Source organism: Dermacentor andersoni, chromosome 1, assembly GCF_023375885.2.
Source record: "Dermacentor andersoni chromosome 1, qqDerAnde1_hic_scaffold, whole genome shotgun sequence".
Lineage (NCBI taxonomy): Eukaryota > Metazoa > Arthropoda > Arachnida > Ixodida > Ixodidae > Dermacentor > Dermacentor andersoni.
The window spans coordinates 101,220,028-101,238,775 of NC_092814.1; the positions used below are offsets into that span (position 1 = coordinate 101,220,028).

The 18,748-nt window shown below is 48.9% G+C and overlaps 1 protein-coding gene across 2 annotated transcripts in view; it reads left to right on the top strand.

Moving 5' to 3' along the window:
• The window catches only part of Afg3l2 (AFG3 like matrix AAA peptidase subunit 2), a 138,911-nt gene that overhangs the window by 47,365 nt on the left and 72,798 nt on the right, over nucleotides 1–18,748 (top strand). For both annotated transcript variants that reach the window (XM_050193342.2, XM_050193343.2), the window contains exon 6: nucleotides 2,332–2,456. In XM_050193342.2, coding sequence (XP_050049299.1) covers nucleotides 2,332–2,456 — 125 coding nt within the window. The remainder of the gene's footprint in view (nucleotides 1–2,331; nucleotides 2,457–18,748) is intronic.

Below are 18,748 nucleotides of genomic sequence, written 5' to 3' on the forward strand. Positions count from 1 at the left end.
GCAATAGGAAGACGCTCACGCCACCACTTTCAAATATTTCTTTTGGCTTGCTGGGATTGCTTTTCAGGAATAAAATTTTCCGTTCCGTGCAGTTTGAATATTCCTACATGGTCATATAAAAACCCAGACAACAAAAATATCAAGCGGACATGCATGTTTGATCTCTCTTGAAATCACCCTGCTGCATTGTATGCACTGCTTGCAACTTTGTTGTCTTCAGGCCGCTGGAAAATAGCAGTACTTAACAACACTGATACTGAAGGTGTTAGGGGATTTGCTTTATGTGAATAAAATGGTTTTTGCTGACAGCAATGATCGCAATGATCGGACTGGCTCGAAGACTTAGCAAGATTGACGGCATCCAGCATGCAATATATGCTGACGACATCACGGTCTGGGTCAGTCGAGGCTCCCTGGGACAGAAGCAAGAAAAATTGCAGGAAGCGGCCGAGTGCGTGGAAGAATACGTCGGAGAAAGGGGCCTGGCGTGCTCCACCGAAAAATCAGAAATCCTGAGAGTGGGAAGAAACCCTACCGAGGAAGAACTAATAGTAAAACTAGAGGGACAAAACATACCTGAAAGGAGCATGATACGCGTCCTAGGCATGTGGATTCAAGGAAGCAAGAAATGCAGCCACACAATCAGCTTACTAAAAAAATCGACAGAACAAGTAAGCCGAATGATAACGAGGGTATCTCAAAGAAGAAGCGGAATGAGAGAAGAAGACACAATCAAGCTGGTCAGAAGCCTAGTGGTCAGCAGAGTCACGTACTCGCTCCCGTACCACAACATGACCAAGCACGAAAAAGAACAGACGGAAACGCTACTAAGGAAAGCGTATAAGACGGCGCTACATCTACCTAGAAACACGCCCAACGATAAACTGTTGCAGATGGGCCTAAGCAACACTTTCGAAGAACTCGCGGAAGCGCAGCTCATTGCACAGATCGCCAGGCTCCAGCAGACTGCCACCGGCCGCAAGCTCCTAAAAAGAATAGGGCATAACACAGACGGAATAGAGAATCGGGCTGCTAGCATCCCAGACAGCGTTCGCCAGACACTGGAGGTTAGCCCCCTACCGAGAAACATGGACCCGAATCTCCACGCCGCCAGAAGGCAGGCACGAGCAGATTTCGTGGAACGAAACCTAGCCGCACTAGAAAACACAGTATACACAGACGCGGCCGTATACCCATGGGACCGCAACACTAGAATGTTTAGAGTCGCGGCAGCAGTGGTAAACCACACGGGAGAACCAATTAGCTGCGCGACCCTGAGAAACTGCACGGTAACGGAGGGGGAGGAAGTCGCCGTAGCTCTAGCGGCGGCTGAAGGTTACCGCAGGAACAAATCTCTGACAATTCTAACGGACTCCAAAGCAACATGCAGGAACTACACACAAGGCAGAGTTAGTAAGGAAGCACTGAGAATCCTCCTCTAAACAGAGCCTCCTAACAAAAAGATAAAACATAGGATCTTCTGGATACCGGCACACACCGGGATAGAGGGCAACTCAAGGGTGGACCGCCTAGTTTGCGAACTCACGCACCGAGCAGGGCAGTCGGAAACCCTAGAGGCCCCCTTAACGGTGGAGCCGACGTATGCAGAAATACTTAACTACTACAGAGGAAGGAGACTTAAATACCCCCCACCCCACACATCGCTCACACAACATGAGGCAGTAAGCTGGCGAAGACTGCAAGCAGGTACGTTCTTCAACCTGCACACATTACACAAAATGTTCCCTACCCAGTACAGGGATACATGTCCGTGGTGCGGAACAACCCCCACGTTATACCACATCACGTGGGAATGCAAGCGTAATTTCGCATCCCATAAAGTAAATAACCCAAGTGCGGAACAATGGGAGGGTCTGCTCACCAGCAGCGAGCTCGCAGCCCAACGGGCAATTGTGCAGCACGCCTGCGAGGCAGCAAGACTCAGCGGTGCCCTGGAATAGGGGCACCGACCTTGTGAAGCGGCCAGGACTCAAAACATGAAGACACCGGCCCACCGCCAATCTCCCTGAGGTATAGCGAAATAAAGTTTTTCCATTTTCCATTGCTGACAGCAAGTGTGTACAACAAATAAAATGTACAGGCTTCTGTACTGTAAGATTGTGATATTATATATAAAATAATTATTATGTAAATTATATTATGTAATATAATTGTAATTGAGAGGATGTCGTATCAAAGAAAACTCATGTCTCATTGCGAGATATTTATTTGCATTGAACATGAAATAATTTTCTCTGAACCAGGAAAGCGCTGTGTGAACAAAGCAAAGTTTTGTAGCTTACATGTGTTATTTACATACTCCTTATTCAGAATGTTCTATGGTTCAACATTGGAAGTGTGGACACTTTTGAGAGAAACCTGGAAAATGTTCAGCTGGAGTTCAACATAGAGCCACCCAACTTTGTTCCCGTCATCTACAAGAATGAGATGGATGGGTAAGACAGTAAAAGGCTGCCAGATCTTGCATTTTTTAAAATTGTATCTGTGTTTAGTCTATAGTAGTGCAAAGCATACAGTCATTTTAATTGCTTGATAATATCCCTTTGCTTGTGCTTCTGAGTTTGGGCTGTAAGAGAAAATTCAGCTTTTTCCTACCTACTCAGCACCAGACATGGGCACCCCTCACGAGGACGAGCCCTCACGAGGGCCTTCCTCACCCTATCTGTCCTCACCCTCACGTGGTGAGGTGATTGAGGACGAGGGAGAGTGTGATGACGATGCAAGATCAAATGAGGAAAAGGCAATTCATATTGTTGAAGTACACAAAAGTCACTCGGTTCATATGTGTGGTAAACTTGATGCGTGCTGGCATGAAGTCTCTCTAGTGCAGATGTACGTCGAAGCTCACTGTTAACCGACTAAAGTCATAAATGGCAGAGCAGCAGCTCACTGTTCGATTTCCTTGACAAGCAGTTAGGCGACAGCACATTATCATCGTCAGAAATCGGAGAAACAGAAGTCGACATTTATTTTGATAAAGCCCTGTTTGTTGAAGAAGATACTCTTAATTACATGGAAATCGAATGAGTTGAAATACCCAGTCCTCAGCTACCTGGCGAAAAAGTTCATTGTCCTCCTGGTTTCAAGCGACACAGAAAGGCTTTTTTCAACCGCAGGAGCACTGGAAAGGACACATAGGTCACATTTGAAAATTTGCTCAATTGCTCATGTATCGGGAGTATTGCCTCAACGTGAACGCAAACCGCGACCATCCCTCTTATGTAAGCATAAACGACGTGGCATCTGCAATGCTCTTTAATAATCGACCTGCAGCTACAGAACCATTCTCTCTGCGCATTAGAAAGCTTGCCGAGAATATGCAAGTCCCAATTCTACAGCAAAACCTGATGGCCCCAGCTAAGCCATTGCCGCCATGGCAGTGGAAGCCCATAGAATGCGATATATCATTCGTAGAGGTGACGAAACACGCCCCAGAGGCACATATCCGAATGCATTTCTTGTAACTTCAATCTAAGTACTTGTGCATAGAATTTTACACTGATGCTTCCAAGTCGCATGCCGGCGTGTTTTATGCTGCAATCGTACCATCCTTCTCCCAGTCCGACGGACTGCATCCGGAAACAAGCATATTCACTGCGGAAGCTTATGCAATTCTATGTGCTGTTAAACAAATAAAGAAAGCAAAGTTGCACAAAGCCATTATATACACGGACTCTCTAAGTGTCGTAAAAGCCCAAATGTTCCTCCGCAATCATCGAAACCCTGTACTTACCGAGCTTTATTCAGTCATTTGCACATCGTACATGTCTCAGCAGCAAGTCATAATATGTTGGGTACCTGGACATAGGGGCATTGAGGGTAATATGCTGGCTGACCAAATAGCCACATCAATTGCATCACAAGATATCCATGCCGCCACTGCACTACCTGCCTTAGATCTAAAGCCTTTCATCCGAAACAAACTCAGAAGCCACTGGCAGCGCTTATGGGATGCTGAGACAAATAATAAGCTTCATTTGATTAAACCAAAACTGGGTTATTGGCCCTCCGCAACAAAAACACGACGAACAGATGTCCTATTCTGTCTTCTTAGAATAGGACACACATATGCCACACACAGTTTCTTGCTAACTGGAAATGAACCACCATCCTGCGGTAGATGCGGTGAAAGGCTCACCGTCCTCCACACCCTCCTGGAGTGTCGGGAAGCCGAAACAGAGAGAAAGAAACACTTTTCGCTAGCATACCGGCAGCACATCCCCCTTCATCCTGTGATGTTTCTTGGTATAGAACCGTTGTTTGACACCAGAGCAGTCCTAAATTTCCTAAACGATGTTGTCTTACATGTTGTTAGCCCTACGAATTTGTAGCACATCCTCTCTCCAGAGGATGCCGCTGCGATGAGTGAGTGAGTAAAGACTTTATTTGAAAACAAGGTATTGACGGATGACCCTGTTGTTAGGCAGCCACAAGCCCCTGGGCCCGGGCGGCTTCTTCAGCTCTCTCGATGACCTTGGCCTGCAGGTCAGGGTCGGAGCTGAGCAACACGGCCTCCCACTGCTCAGTATTACTTATTCTGTGATTTGTGTGATTTTCTGCTGGGCACGACCACATAATATGGAATAGATCCGCTTTTTGCTTACAATGCTTACATGTATTAGGGTATTGGTCCGGGTAGTAGTAGTGATAGGCTACGGGGTTGGGGTAAGTGTTCGTCTGCAGTCGTCTCCAAGCTACTTCTTGTCGCTTGTTAAGCGATTTGTGCGCTTGCAGGTACACTGCCCTGGCTAACCTGTAGTGCTGAGTTATTTCCTGGTAACTGATCATGCGATCCCTCTCTGATCCTAGCGTGAGCCGTCCGGGTGCTCGGTTGGCAAGTCCTCGAGCGGCGGTGTGGGCGGCATCGTTGCCGGGTAGGGAGGAGTGTGCTGGTGCCCAAATGATCTGGATTGGTCGTGGGTGTTGATTGGTGTCTATTATGTGTTTTACGGGAGCCGAGACCCAACCTTTCGCAAAATTGCGTACTGCTGCTCTGGAATCACTAATAATGTAATGACAATGTGTGGAGGCTATTGCCAAAGCGATAGCCACCTCTTCCGCTGTTTCGGAGCTTCTGGTGCGAATTGAACCACCAGCGCGTATTTGACCTGAGGAGTCCACCACTACAAGGGACATACAGTTGCGTTCTATGTATTCTGCTGCGTCGACATAGACTACGTCTTTGAAGGCGTGGAATTTCTGATGTAAAGCTTTGGACCGCTCGGCCCTCCTTTCCTTGTGGAAATCGGGGTGCATGTTTTTAGGGAGTGGATTAATTTTGAGATGGCGCCTCTGATCGTGAGGAATGTCTACTTTAATGCTTTGCATCGACTCGTAGTTGATGCCGAGATTCTGGAGGATGTTTCGCCCGGCGGCACTCTGAGCTAGCCTTTCGTATTGAGATATAAGGTGCGCTTCTACAAGTTCATCGAGGGTGTTGTGCACACCTAGGGCTAGCAATTTAGCGTTGGCCGTTCTTATAGGTAGCCCAAGAGCCTGTTTATAGGCCCTCCGGATAATTCCCTCTATTTTCTCTCTCTCAGCCGCTTTGAGGCAGAGGTACGGGGTGATGTAGGTGATGCGGCTGAGAACGAAGGCTTGTACCAACCTTATGAGCTTGGCTTCTTTCATGCCAGAGTGTCGGTTGGCAATTCTTGAAATGAGTCGCATCGTCTGCTGAACGCATGCTTCCAGTTTATGAATTGTGTTGCCGTTGCGCCCGTGAGCTTGCATGAAGAGGCCTAGTACACGGATGGTGGTCATCACCGGGATCGCGCCTCCTCCGGCTCGCACAGTGATTTCTGGGGATGGCGCAGTGTGGGATTTGCGGTTTGTAGGGGCTCTGAGTAGGAAGAGTTCTGATTTTTGCTGTGAGCAGGCGAGGCCTTTGTCGGTAACGTACTTTTCAACCGTGTCTACAGCTTGTTGCAGCGTGGTTTCTATATGTCCATCGCTACCTTTAACCACCCACAGGGTGATGTCGTCGGCATACAGACTGTAGTGTAGATCTGGAATCTGATTAAGTTGTTCCGGTAATCGGATCATCGCTAAATTAAAGAGGAAGGGGGATAAGACTGATCCCTGCGGTGTGCCACGACTTCCAAGAGGGATCTTGTCCGATTGTAGTTCCCCTATTCTTAGTTCCGCTGTGCGGTGGTTGAGGAAATCTTTGATGTAGTTGTAGGTCCTCTGGCCCACACCTAGGTACTGCAGATTCTCTAGTATAGCCTGATGCGCTACGTTGTCAAAGGCCTTTGTAAGATCAAGGCCCAGGACAGCCCGGGTACCATTCTTGGGTATGTGGTCCAGAACTTGATGTTTAAGCTGAAGCATGATGTCTTGCGTGGAAAGTTTTGGACGAAAGCCAATTATGGAGTTCGGAAATAAGTTATTGTCCTCCGCAAAATTGTGGAGGCGGTTAAGTATAACGTGCTCCATGAGTTTTCCTACGCATGAGGTCAGAGAGATCGGGCGTAAGTTCTCGAGCTGTAGTAGTTTACCATGTTTAGGTATGAATATTATTTGTGCATGCTTCCATTGCGAGGGGATAGAACCTGTTTCCCAACAGCGGTTGAAGTACTCTGTTAAGGCAGTGATAGATACGTCATCTAGATTCCGGAGGGTCTTATTTGTTATTCCATCGGGGCCTGGTGCAGATTTAGTTCGGAGTTTCAGCAAGACGGCTCGTACTTCAGCCTCTAGGATGGGTGCGTCTAGGTTAAGATTCTCCGGACCAGTGTATGGCTTCTGGGGGATTTGTGCATTTGTGCCTATGTACCGGGTTTTGAGCTCTGTTAGGAGCTCGTCGTTCGTGCCCTGGTATTGGTGAGTGATCTTATTGAGGCTTTTCCTCTGCTCGGATTTACTCTTATCCGGGTCCATAAGATATCGGAGGAGATTCCACGTTTTGGCTAGACCGAGTTGTCCCTGCATGCTATCGCATACCTTTTCCCATTGGTTTTTGGTTAATTGGTTAGCGTATTCCTCGATTTCTATGTTGATTTGCGCGATGCGCAAGCGGAGTGTACGGTTTAGTTTATTCTTTTTCCAGCGGGTTTGCATGCTCTTTTTGGCTTCCCACAGCACATGCCTTCAGACCCTTTCGTTCCAAGGGTTCTCATAGGCAGTAGTGCTTCTTGTAAACGTTTACCTTCATGTATTTTTAAATATCATCATTCTATCACAATGTATCTTTTGTGTTCTTAGTTCTCACTAGTCATTGCCATAATTTTTATTACATATAGCTTTTATGCGCTTTACCGAGATTGCTTTTAGGCCCTTCACAGCTACGTCACAATCACTCACGAAATTCATCTACCCACTGCAAACCCATCAACACTGACCTGGCGCTCTTTGGTCATAATTGGCCCTTGCGCCATAAAACAACAAATTCATCATCATCATCATCAACCAGCTCAGCAAAATCAAAGAATGAAGCATACCCGAGCTCCTACGTCTCATGATTAGTATATTTCAATAAAATAAAAACGCAAACAATACATGGTTAAGGAATTATGCTGAGACATACAACAAATGTATATACTCAATAAATATTTTTGCCAATCCAGTACTGAGTGTTTAACTGCATATCTTTACTCCGATTCCCAAATTTCCAACCACGCACATTACCTGCAGATGCTTGAACGGCTGGAAAATATTGTGAATAATGTTACTGTATTGCTCATTATATCTGTGCATTGTTAGATACGGCACCTTTTTCTGAGCCTACTTAAATTTCACCAGACCACATCGAATCGCGTCACCGCTAATTAAGGAGCGCAGAAGCACATCTACCACGTTCCCGAGGCGCCGCACGTCCAAACAAGTTGGCGTCCCCCACCTCGTGCGCCGGAGGTGGAGCTATTCACTGCTTGACTTCCCGAAAGTGTAGCGGGAGCCTGGCACGGTTCCAGGTAACGTGGGTCCCAAGGCAAGACGGCTGTAATGCACCGTGAATCCCTGGCAGCAATCCCCCCATCCGCCTTTGTAAAGGCAGTTGCAAGCCAGGAAGGCAATACCGCAGAGAGAAGTAAGCCCTCGGACAATTGGGGGCCCAAGGAGCGACCCTCTGCACCGGGTGTGACACAATCGCACGGGCGCCTACCACTGGCCGAAAATGACGCCACCTGAGCGGGCTCGCCGATTGGCCGAACGTGACGTGACTTCGAGACACCGAAAGGGTTAAAAGCCAGAGACAGGGAGCAACAAGAGAGCATTCCTTCATTCATCTCTTTCAAGCTTCTTGCCACGGGCCGCAGCGTCCGAGTTGTTGCCGGCCCGTAATGACTTTATGACTGTTAATTTCTTAGTACTCTCACTGTAAATAATGTAAATAAACCTCCAGTTTTCATCTCAAGGTCCTCCTCAACTTCGGCCAACTCCCGCACTCAACGGCAAGGTCCAAAATCTGGGGGACAGCAATTGGGATTGTCCTCCAGATCCAACAGCATGTGAGGCTACCTAAGGCCTCGTGCACAAGGCAGCACGTGAGCTTTTGTTATGGCCTTGCAAGCAGCCTCACGAACAACAATTTTGGTTGGACATACCATGTCTTCAGGAGTCTTTCCTTGTAGCATGTTATACCTCTGTCATACGGGAAATGCATGTTGAGCAAATGCACTTCTCCGCAAGTGTAATTTGCAGAGAAAATTTTGGGCAATCCGGTCTAGATACTGCATATTACAACATAATTTGCTGTCGTGATGCGTGCGTGCGGCAGTCCATTGCATGCAACTTTTTCCAATCACTTGCAGAAAGTGCGAGAGATAGAGAGAAGAGAGCAAAGGTTGGGTGATTAATCAGGCGCACATTCAGTTTGCTACCCTGCTATGGGGAAGGGGATATAGAGGCAAAAAGAGCAGAGAGAGGTGTAGTGTACAGTACTTGAAAAACAACCACCGACAATTGTAGGATGCACCATTTCGAGAACACTATTTTTCATTGCATCAATTTGCTCAAAAAAAAGGAAGATAAGCTGCCATTTGCAGCATCCAGGCTGCAAAGTGTGTGATAAAGTTGAGCCATCTCGCATGCAATGCAGTAGCTAGATGCCGGCTGCAAACCTGCCTTTTTTATTTTCCTGTGCTGCCCTCTGCTGCATGCTGCTGAAAACGTTTTGTAAGGGTCCTGGGGCTTTCGCCGGTTGAATCGTGCACCTGTGCCCACGTTGAGTGCACATGGGTTGTGTATTTCGTGGATCGCGAATCATTATTAATGGCTACTTCAAGGCAGCATGTCGTTCCTGGACACCATGTAGCACTCACCGCCTACTGGGTGAGCAGACCTGAGTGCGCTGCTGTGCAAACAGTGCGGCCGATGAAGGCACGCTGAGTTCCGTTTGTGACGTGGCTGCCTTGGAATTTGGCGCTGATTTCTGCACTTGGAGCTTGCTTTTTGTATTCTTTTTACACATTATTTAGACGTTTCGCATATTCGAGAAGTCTTCGAGCAGTGCACTTGTTTACATAGACAATTACAGCCGCAGATCATTGTTATTGTCAAATATTGTGAAAAAGGTGCATCGCTGATATGAAATAATGTCAAAACATAGCAAAAAATTCATATCTGTGCATATGAGCAAAAAATTCATATTTGTGCATATGTGTCGTGTACAGGGTATGTTCTGAAAGTAGTAGGACTGATATTTTTCCTGGGCGAACGAGCGGACGAGAGGCGGACTGCGCGCGCAGGATATTGGGGGGATATTGGGAACGCTGAGAAAAAAAGAAATTGGCAGTGTCTTAGCTCAGCTATGCCAGGATATATGTAGCGTAAAGGTACTGTTATGCTTGGTTAATCTCTTACCTTGCTTGCTAACCTTAGCTTATCCGCCTATGGCCTTGTTTGTCCTTGTAATTCAGATGCCACAGTCTTTCACATACGTCACAAATGTGTCGAAATGGATTGTTCACAAAGTCCAAGAGGAAGAGTGTAGACGCACTCGCACTTCCACTGAGTTTCATAGCATGTTCAGTGCACCGACGAGTCTTGAGATCGTCTATGACACTCTCTTGATCCTGCCGCTGTTGTCGGAAGGCCATAGCATGGCGTTGAACTTCTTGGCGACGTCTTCTCAGTAGGCATTCTTCGCGTTGCTCCGGCGTCTTGACCGCATGTTTTGTCTTGGCACGCTCGTTCTTTCGACGCTCGACGGCCAACTGCCAAGCGACAACCTTGTGGTCTGAAGAATTTAGGTTTTCCAGTCTTTTGCGCCGACTGGCAGTGGCTCGACTCTCCTGTCGAGCCACTGCCTCCGTCTCGACTTCCATGTTGACAGCGCTGCATCAACCCTCTCTGCCGCACATTTAGACGCACGGTGCGCCCTCCTCACTCATGCACAGTGCTGCGCGGCGCCGCAATCGTAAATGCAGCAGCAGACGCACACGGCGCCGGCGTGTCTGCGGAGACTGCGACGTCACACCTCTGGAATGCGCCACAGTCGGCGGCGGCGAGGGCGACGCATGCGCAGTATGGCAGGCGCGCACGCATGCGAAGCTTGGCTCCAGCCCGCGTAGTGTAGCTTTACGCTACAAAATTGGCAGTCGGTTCTCAGCCGTTGAAGAGAGCAGGTTGCTTGTACTGTGAACCCCTGTCGAAACACCTCGTCACGGAGAATCATGGAGCGTTTACTGGATCAGCGATACGTGATCAAATTTTGTGTAAAGCTTGGTAAAATGGGCAAAGAGACTCACGACGTGATTAAGGAGGCCTACGGTGATGTTGCCATGGGTAGATCAGCTGTTTTTGAGTGGCAGAAGCTGTTCCGAGAAGGTAGGGAAAGAGTGGAAGACGACAGCCGCTCTGGACGCCCTTCGACCAGCAAGACCAATGAAAATGTGTTGCAAATGAAAAATTTGCTGAACAGTGATCGTAGGATGAGTATCAGGATGATTGCTGATGACTTGAGCATTCCTCAAACCCAAGTTTTTGAAATCATGACAGAAAACTTAGCCATGAGGAAAGTGTGCACAAAGTTCGTGCTGCGAGTGTTGTCAGAGGAGCTAAAGGCCAACAGGAAAGCGATCTGCCAGGATCTTCTTCATCATGTGGAGGACGACCCCGACTTTTTGGACAATGTAATGATCGGTGACGAGACGTGGGTGTTTGATTACGACCTGGAGAGCAAGCGGCAGAGCTCAGAATGGCACACCCCTTCGTCCCCACGCTCCAAGAAAGCACGAATGAGCAAATCCAAGCAAAAGTCCATGCTCATGTGCTTTCTTGATTGACATGGAGTCATCCACAAAGAGTTCGTACCACCCGGACAAACAGTTAATGCAGCTTTTTTACGTGAAAGTCCTCAAAAGACTCCGAAAACGCATTGTTCGTGTCCGCCCAGCCATCGCCAACAATTGGAGGCTGCACCATGACACCGCGCCGAGCCACACAGCGTTCCGTGTAATGGAGTATCTTGTCCAGCACAAGGTGGCAACGCTGCCTTAGCCCCCCCCCCCCCACAGCCCTGAATTGGCCCCGCCAGACTTTTTTCTACTCCAGAGAATAAAATCAACGCTCAAGGGGAAACATCACGGATTGGTAGAGGCGGTTCAACAGGCCGTGACGAGGGAGCTAAACAGCATTGCGGTCCAGGCGTTCCTGGAGGCGTATGAAAACTGGAAAACTCGTTGGCCGCAGTGTGTAGATGCGCGAGGGTGTTACATTGAAAAATTCTAATCATTTGTACTATTCTCATGAATAAAATAAAAAAAAAAATGAGTCCTACTATTTTCAGAACAGACCCTGTATTTCCACCCTGAGACGAGTCGATATGAGTGGCCGAACCACTTAAACAACGGCAACTGTAATCCAGACACAAATATTACAGGCTGGAAATTTATTACTGATTCTCGCTTTTCTTTAACTCCATCATACTTACAGTTTGCGGGTGCCATAAAGCATTATTAGAGAAAACTGCTCGCATAAGTGCTCATTTATAGGCCCTGTTGTCCGCTCGCGAAAATGCGCAGATGCCATCGCTCACACGGCATTGATATAACTGAGCGAGGCGGTTGTTTATGCTGCGGTGTACCGAATGCACCATCTCTTGTTTGCTGTTTGACGCAGAGGCAAACAGTGCATCTCTGAAGTTGAGAAATGTGTTGGCAAAGCAACATGTACCGACCCACCCATATATGTAGCGAATGCGACCGTCTGCGTACGGTGACATACAGATGCTGGCATAGTGCTGTGTCGCCGCTTGCTGCTTATTGTGTACGCGCTGTGTGAAGGCAAGTGCAGTTGATCTCAAATCGTTAAGGCCAGAACTGAACTATAAAAGCAGTTTCGTTCGACCTAAATGCTTACATTTCAGTTCAGGTCCGCTGGTAGCGGGTGCACGAACTCGATGGCGGCAGGCTTAATCTTCGCTGAACAGGATCGACATTGGCTCAAACTTGACGAAAATTAGATGGCACCGACCAAAAAAGGAAAGATGGAATGACGTTTCGGTTCCCCACGGGAGCCTCGTTCACTATGAGGCAAAACGATTTTGCGTTGCTCTTTAAGTACGATGCATGCCTCCATAGATTGGAGGCAAGTCTTCGTCATTGCGATTAAGCGTATGTGCTGTCGTCTGGATGATCAATGATTTGAGATAGAGCCGCGACTTTCTGTCCTTGTGCAATCACACGTGCCTCTGCCCAGTTTATGTTGTGTGTGGTAGATATTGAGTGCTCAGCAAGTGCATTTTGATCTGTGTGCCGGTTTCCGACGTCCCTTTGGTGATCGCGTACTTCGTTCATATTCACCTGATTGGCTGATATACACAGTGCAAGGAATTGAGTGCACCACACTAGGAAATTTTTCTTTCTTGAGTTTGTCCTTGCCTTGGAGACGCTGATTCCTTAGTTTTAGAGCTGGCACATGCGCGGTCTGTACGTCATACGAATGAAATACAGTACACGCGCCAAGGTTTTACTCATGATGGTTTTACTCATGAATCTTTCCTTTTTTGGTCGTTGCAATCCAATTGACTTCAAATGGCTCAAACTTCATGGGCGTGGCTTGAGAGGATTGAAGCTCATGCATTTCAACTTGGTAGGCATGTTTGGCTCATTTTGAGCACAATTAATTATACAAGTGAAGACGCTGTCGCTATCGTGTTGTCGGTTCGACGGACGATTGCGCGGGGTTTGGTTGAACGATAGTCGGCACGCTGATTTTGCCGGTGCCGTCGACAAGAAAGCTTGTGGCAGTACAACTCGCGCTCGTCGGTTGTGTCGTTGTCAGCGTGGTATGATAAAATGGTTTCGGTGACTCACAATAGTCGGTCAATAGTTGGTGTGAGCGTCTTGTCGGTCTTCTATCGACCCAGTGTTGCTGCGCCTTACAAGTACGTGAAGTCCAGCACGCGCTGCCACAACTGGCAAGTGAGGACTGACGCTGCAAGAAGACTTCATCAACAATGTGGTGTGTTTCAGTGTCATCCAAGTGTAACGCACGGGTTTTTGTTAAATTTGCTAGCCATGAATGAAACGCGGCAACTACCTGGCTCACGGTGCTGTCCGGACAACTCGGACGAAGCCCTGGCCGCTTCCTATTTTAAAGTGGAGTTGCAGTCTTATGCTACGCATGTCTTCGTCACTGCTCTGATGTCGAGCTACCAGTAGAGTTTCAATGCGGTACATGGGGTACACGGCATGAGTGTTTGCAGCAGTGCGCATCCGAGCAATTTCTTTTTTTGGAGGCCTTTCCGGCGCGCGGCCACGTGTGCAACCCTTCCAAAACGTTTCGCGACTAATCTGCTAGGGCAGGCCGCATGCGCCGTCGCGCCATGAAAAAGGTAGATTAAGCTTGCCTCATATTGCAGCTCTCATTCATGTTACAGGCTTGACAGTGGCTGCTGCTTTTCCAGAAAGATAAAATTAACATATAAATTTATTCCATCAACTGTTGTATCGAGTGTTTGTGTCATCGGCGGTGGTGACAGGCTTGGGCCAGTTGGCTGGTATGGCAAGGAGCTGACTGCAACAGCAGAAATATTGCTTGAACCCATTTTTTTTTTTTTGCCTACAGGAAAACCTTGCCTTTAATTTGGGAAGACTGCCATTTGTTGGCAGCCAGCATCCGGAAAACAGTAGACAGGAAGGTGCCGTGCTGCTAGTGTGTTTGTACAGTTACCGTGTAAATCTGTTTTATTTATTTATTTTACTTCTTATTTTCATCATTCTTGCGATCACGTCCAGGTTCCAATAATCCAATTATAAATGGTGGTATATGCAAAGTTCCACCATTTATCAACATACCACAGTTCTAATTTTGGATAGAGTGGACATGTCTCGCTGGATTATATTGGTTTGTTGTAATGAGCATTGACTGTAGTCCCAGGCTCTAAAGTCCATGTCAAGGTCAGGGTATAATTTTCCAGTGTGTAAGTCAAAATTTTTTTGAATATTGACACGTATACGTATCTTTATCGGGCAACCACGTTTCGCCGCCTAACGAATGTAATCGCACAGCCGGGACGCGCCTGCATGTATCCGAAGTTTCTGGAAAGTTATCGATGCATCTACCCGGCTGTCTGTTGTCGCCGAACCTTGTGTTATCTGATTTCATCGCGTGACGCGAATGGTGTAGAACTTTGTGGAAGGCACGCGGGTCCGAACGATTAGTCTGGAACATTCGACGACTGCTGTATAAAAACCGACGTGCTTGACCCGCTGATCAGATTATTCGACGATCGCCGACTGTGTTCGCCGCTTTCGTTGTGCTATAAGTGTAGCCTGTTTTGTGGGCACAGGTTCGCCCAATAAAATCTAGTTTTCCCTTTCACAGTATTGCTACTGTGTTCTTAACGTCACCACCACGTGACATCTGGTGGAGGTGCTTTACGTTCATGTACCGGATGCCCCCGACAAGCCGTAATCCAAGCCCGGACCGCAAAGACAACACCAGCGCCGTCCCGGAACATCGAGCAAGCCGCCGTCTTCAACAGCTGCCCCCGGAGCACGGACTTCTACCTGAGAAGACCAAGAAGATTGTGGCCAAGGAAACGCCAATGGCAGCCCCAGCGTCCCCCATCGTGCTGCAGCAGCCCAGGGAGCCTCCGACGTTCCGTGGTTCAACATTCGAGGACCCGGAAACCTGGCTCGAGACGTATGAGAGGGTCGCCGCATTTAACAGCTGGAACAGCGACGACAAACTGCGTCATGTCTATTTCGCATTGGAGGACGCCGCCAGGACGTGGTTCGAGAATCGAGAAGCCACCTTGACGACGTGGGACCTGTTCCGAAGCGGCTTTCTGCAAACATTTACAAGCGTTGTGCGAAAAGAGCGAGCCCAAGCTCTACTGGAGACCAGAGCACAGCTGCCGAATGAGACGATCGGGATCCTCACTGAGGAAATGAACCGTCTGTTCCGCCACGCCGACCCGGAGATGTCCGAGGAGAAGAAAGTCCGCCTGCTGATGCGTGGTGTAAAGGAGGAACTTTTCGGCACAATGATACGAAGCCCACCGACGACCGTAGAAGAGTTCCTTCGAGAGGCCACCAGCATTGAGAAGACACTCGAAATGCAGAATCGGCAATTCAACCGCCGCACGAGCTTGACAAACTACGCCGGACTTCAGTCACTGGCCACCGACGACCTGCGCGAGACCATCAGGGCAGTCGTACGAGAGGAGCTTCAAAGGATCTTCCCTTCATCGCAACCTCAAGTGGCCACAGTCGCCGAAATTGTCAAAGAAGAAGTTCAGCGATCGCTCGGAGTTCCCGAGTTAAAACCACAATCATCGCAGCCCCAGCCAGAAGCGATGACCTACGCCGCCGTCGCCCGCCGTCAAGGTCCCCCTCCGCGACCGCGCCAGGGCCCTGCAACGCCGCAATTCCGTCGACCACCGCCGCTGCCGCCAGCACGCCCACCCGTCGCCCAGCGCAGCTACCCGAGGAAGACAGACATTTGGCGAGCCCCCGACCACCGCCCGCTCTGCTATCACTGCGGAGAAGCCGGCCATGTGTATCGCCTATGCCCATACCGCGACTTGGGACTGGGAGGGTTCGCCGTCAACGCGCCGCGTCCACAGCTTGGAGAACGCCCACGTGACATCGCCGACTACCTCGCCGCTACTCAATGGAGCCCTCGACGACCGTCCTGTTCACCGTCACCAGGCCGCTACCTGTCGCCGCAGCGCCGACCATACAGCGGCCCAGCCCGGAGCCGCTCTGCGAGTCCATATCCGGAAAACTAAAAGCAGCAACCGATGGAGGTGCAGTTGCTGTACGTCGAACTGACGAAGATCCTCCGCTGCCGACGAAGACGACGAAGAAACCATCTCGACGACCTAATGACGACACGCCGCCGTCCTGAAGAAGTCGGGAAGCCAAGATTACACCAACGAAAGACGACTTGACGACGCGACGTTCCAGCTTCAGTTCAACACGATGCAGCCGTGATCCGACGCCAAGACCCAACTGCAACGCCAGACAAAGAACCACCGACAAGACCAGCCGGATTACTACAGCCAATCGAGCCTCCTTGCCGACCATTCCAGCAGATCGGGATGGACTTGTTGGGACCCTTTCCGACGTCAACAACCGGAAATAAGTGGATTGTCGTGGCGACGGACTACCTCACCTGCTTCGCTGAAACTAAAGCACTGCCAAAAGGTAGCGCCGCCGAAGTAGCGAAATTCTTTGTCGAAAACATCCTGCTGCGACATGGCGCCCTAGAAGTCCTCATCACCGACAGAGGAACGGCCTTTACAGCGGAGCTCACCCAGGCCATTCTGCAATACAGTCAGACAAGGAACAGGAGGACAACTGCCTACTACCCACAGACGAATGGTCTTACGGAGCGGCTGAATAAGACCCTCGCCGACATGCTAGCAATGTACGTCGATGTCGAACACAAGACCTGGGATGCCGTCCTGCCGTACGTAACATTTGCTTACAACACGGCGGTGCAAGAAACAACACAGATCACGCCGTTCAAGTTGGTTTACGGCAGGAACCCGATGACGACGCTCGACGCCATGCTGCCGCACGTAACTGACGAAGAGAATCTTGACGTCGCTACCTATCTCCAGCGCGCCGAAGAAGCCCGACAGCTCGCCCGCCTACGGATCAAAAACCAGCCGCGTACCCACAGCCGACACTACAATCTCCGACGACCCTTCGTCGAGTACCAGCCCGGCGACCGTGTTTGGGTATGGACCCCGATACGCCGACGAGGACTGAGTGAGAAACTATTGCGACGCTATTTCGGACCCTACAAGGTCATCCGACGTATTGGCGCACTGGACTATGAGGTCGTGCCAGACGGCATTTCGCATTCACAGCTACGTCGCGCACGACCTGAAGTGGTCCACGTGGTGCGTCTTAAACCGTTTTACGGACGCTAACGAACTTTCCTTATTTTGTTTTTTTTTCTTTGCTACGAGTGCTTATTTATTACTTTCGTTTGTTTGCAGCATCGGGTCGATGCTTTTTAAGAGGGGGGTATTGACACGTGTACTTATCTTTATCGGGCAACCACGTTTCGCCGCCTAACAAATGTAATCGCACAGCGCGGGACGCGCCTGCATGTATCCGAAGTTTCTGGAAAGTTATCAATGCTTCTACCCGGCTGTCTGTTGTCGCCGAACCTTGTGTTATCTGATTTCATCGCGTGACGCGAATGGTGTAGAACTTTGTGGAAGGCACGCGGGTCCGAACGATTAGTCTGGAACATTCGACGACTGCTGTATAAAAACCGACGCGCTTGACCCGCTGATCAGATTATTCGACGATCGCCGACTGTGTTCGCCGCTTTCGTTGTGCTATAAGTGTAGCCTGTTTTGTGGGCACAGGTTCGCCCAATAAAATCTAGTTTTCCCTTTCACAGTATTGCTACTGTGTTCTTAACGTCACCACCATGTGACAATATTTTTGCTGGTGTGACTTGTATTACTATGCATAAAACCACATGTGCTGGCGCAACCAATATGTGCGTTCTTCTTTTAACAGCGGAACTGTTTAGGGGCTCGCAATGTCCGTTGAGCGTGGTTGTCAGTGTGCGTCTGTCCGGCCAGGCGAAGGTTCCCCTCTGGGCCGACAAATAGCGCCACCACCATAGCGAGTGTCCGCAAGGTGAAGGTTCCCTGCTGGGCCCACAGATTATCAATGTGCGCCAGGTGGTGGGAGAGGAGGAGGGAAGAGGAGGAGGGAAGAGGAAAGGGGTATATAAGAGAGAGTGCGCCTGTCAGGCGGCCTTTCGCGCCATGGATGCCAAACGGTTAGGAGGTCTCAGTGCGCTCGCCGGTGAACTTCAGCCCGTGCCTGCTCCGGAAACAGCAGACGCCGAACGGCTAGAACGTCAGCACACGCTTGTCGAAGTGTTGGGGGTTCTCCTGTGTTTGCCTAAGAAACATGAACTGCAGATCCTAGCTCAACGCAACGATACAGATGATAAATGATGACAAGATCTGAGTAATAAACATTAGCAATAATTTGAGAAGATAATCACATGAAACCAATAATTACTCAATAACCGAATAGATAATCAGACCAAAAGAACAGATAATCACAAGAAAAGAACAGACAGGAACAGATAACCACAAGAAAAGAACAGATACACAAAAGAAAATCACAAGGGAAACATAGGAGAACCACAGCTCCGCTGTTTTCTCAGATTTCACAAGCGTGGAACCGGCTTTAATTTTTTTTCTTTACGCAAGTACAAGAATCCGTGTGTGGCAGCATTCTTAAAGAAACTGAATGAGTCTTGTATTAACAGGGGAGTGATTGTTGGTACA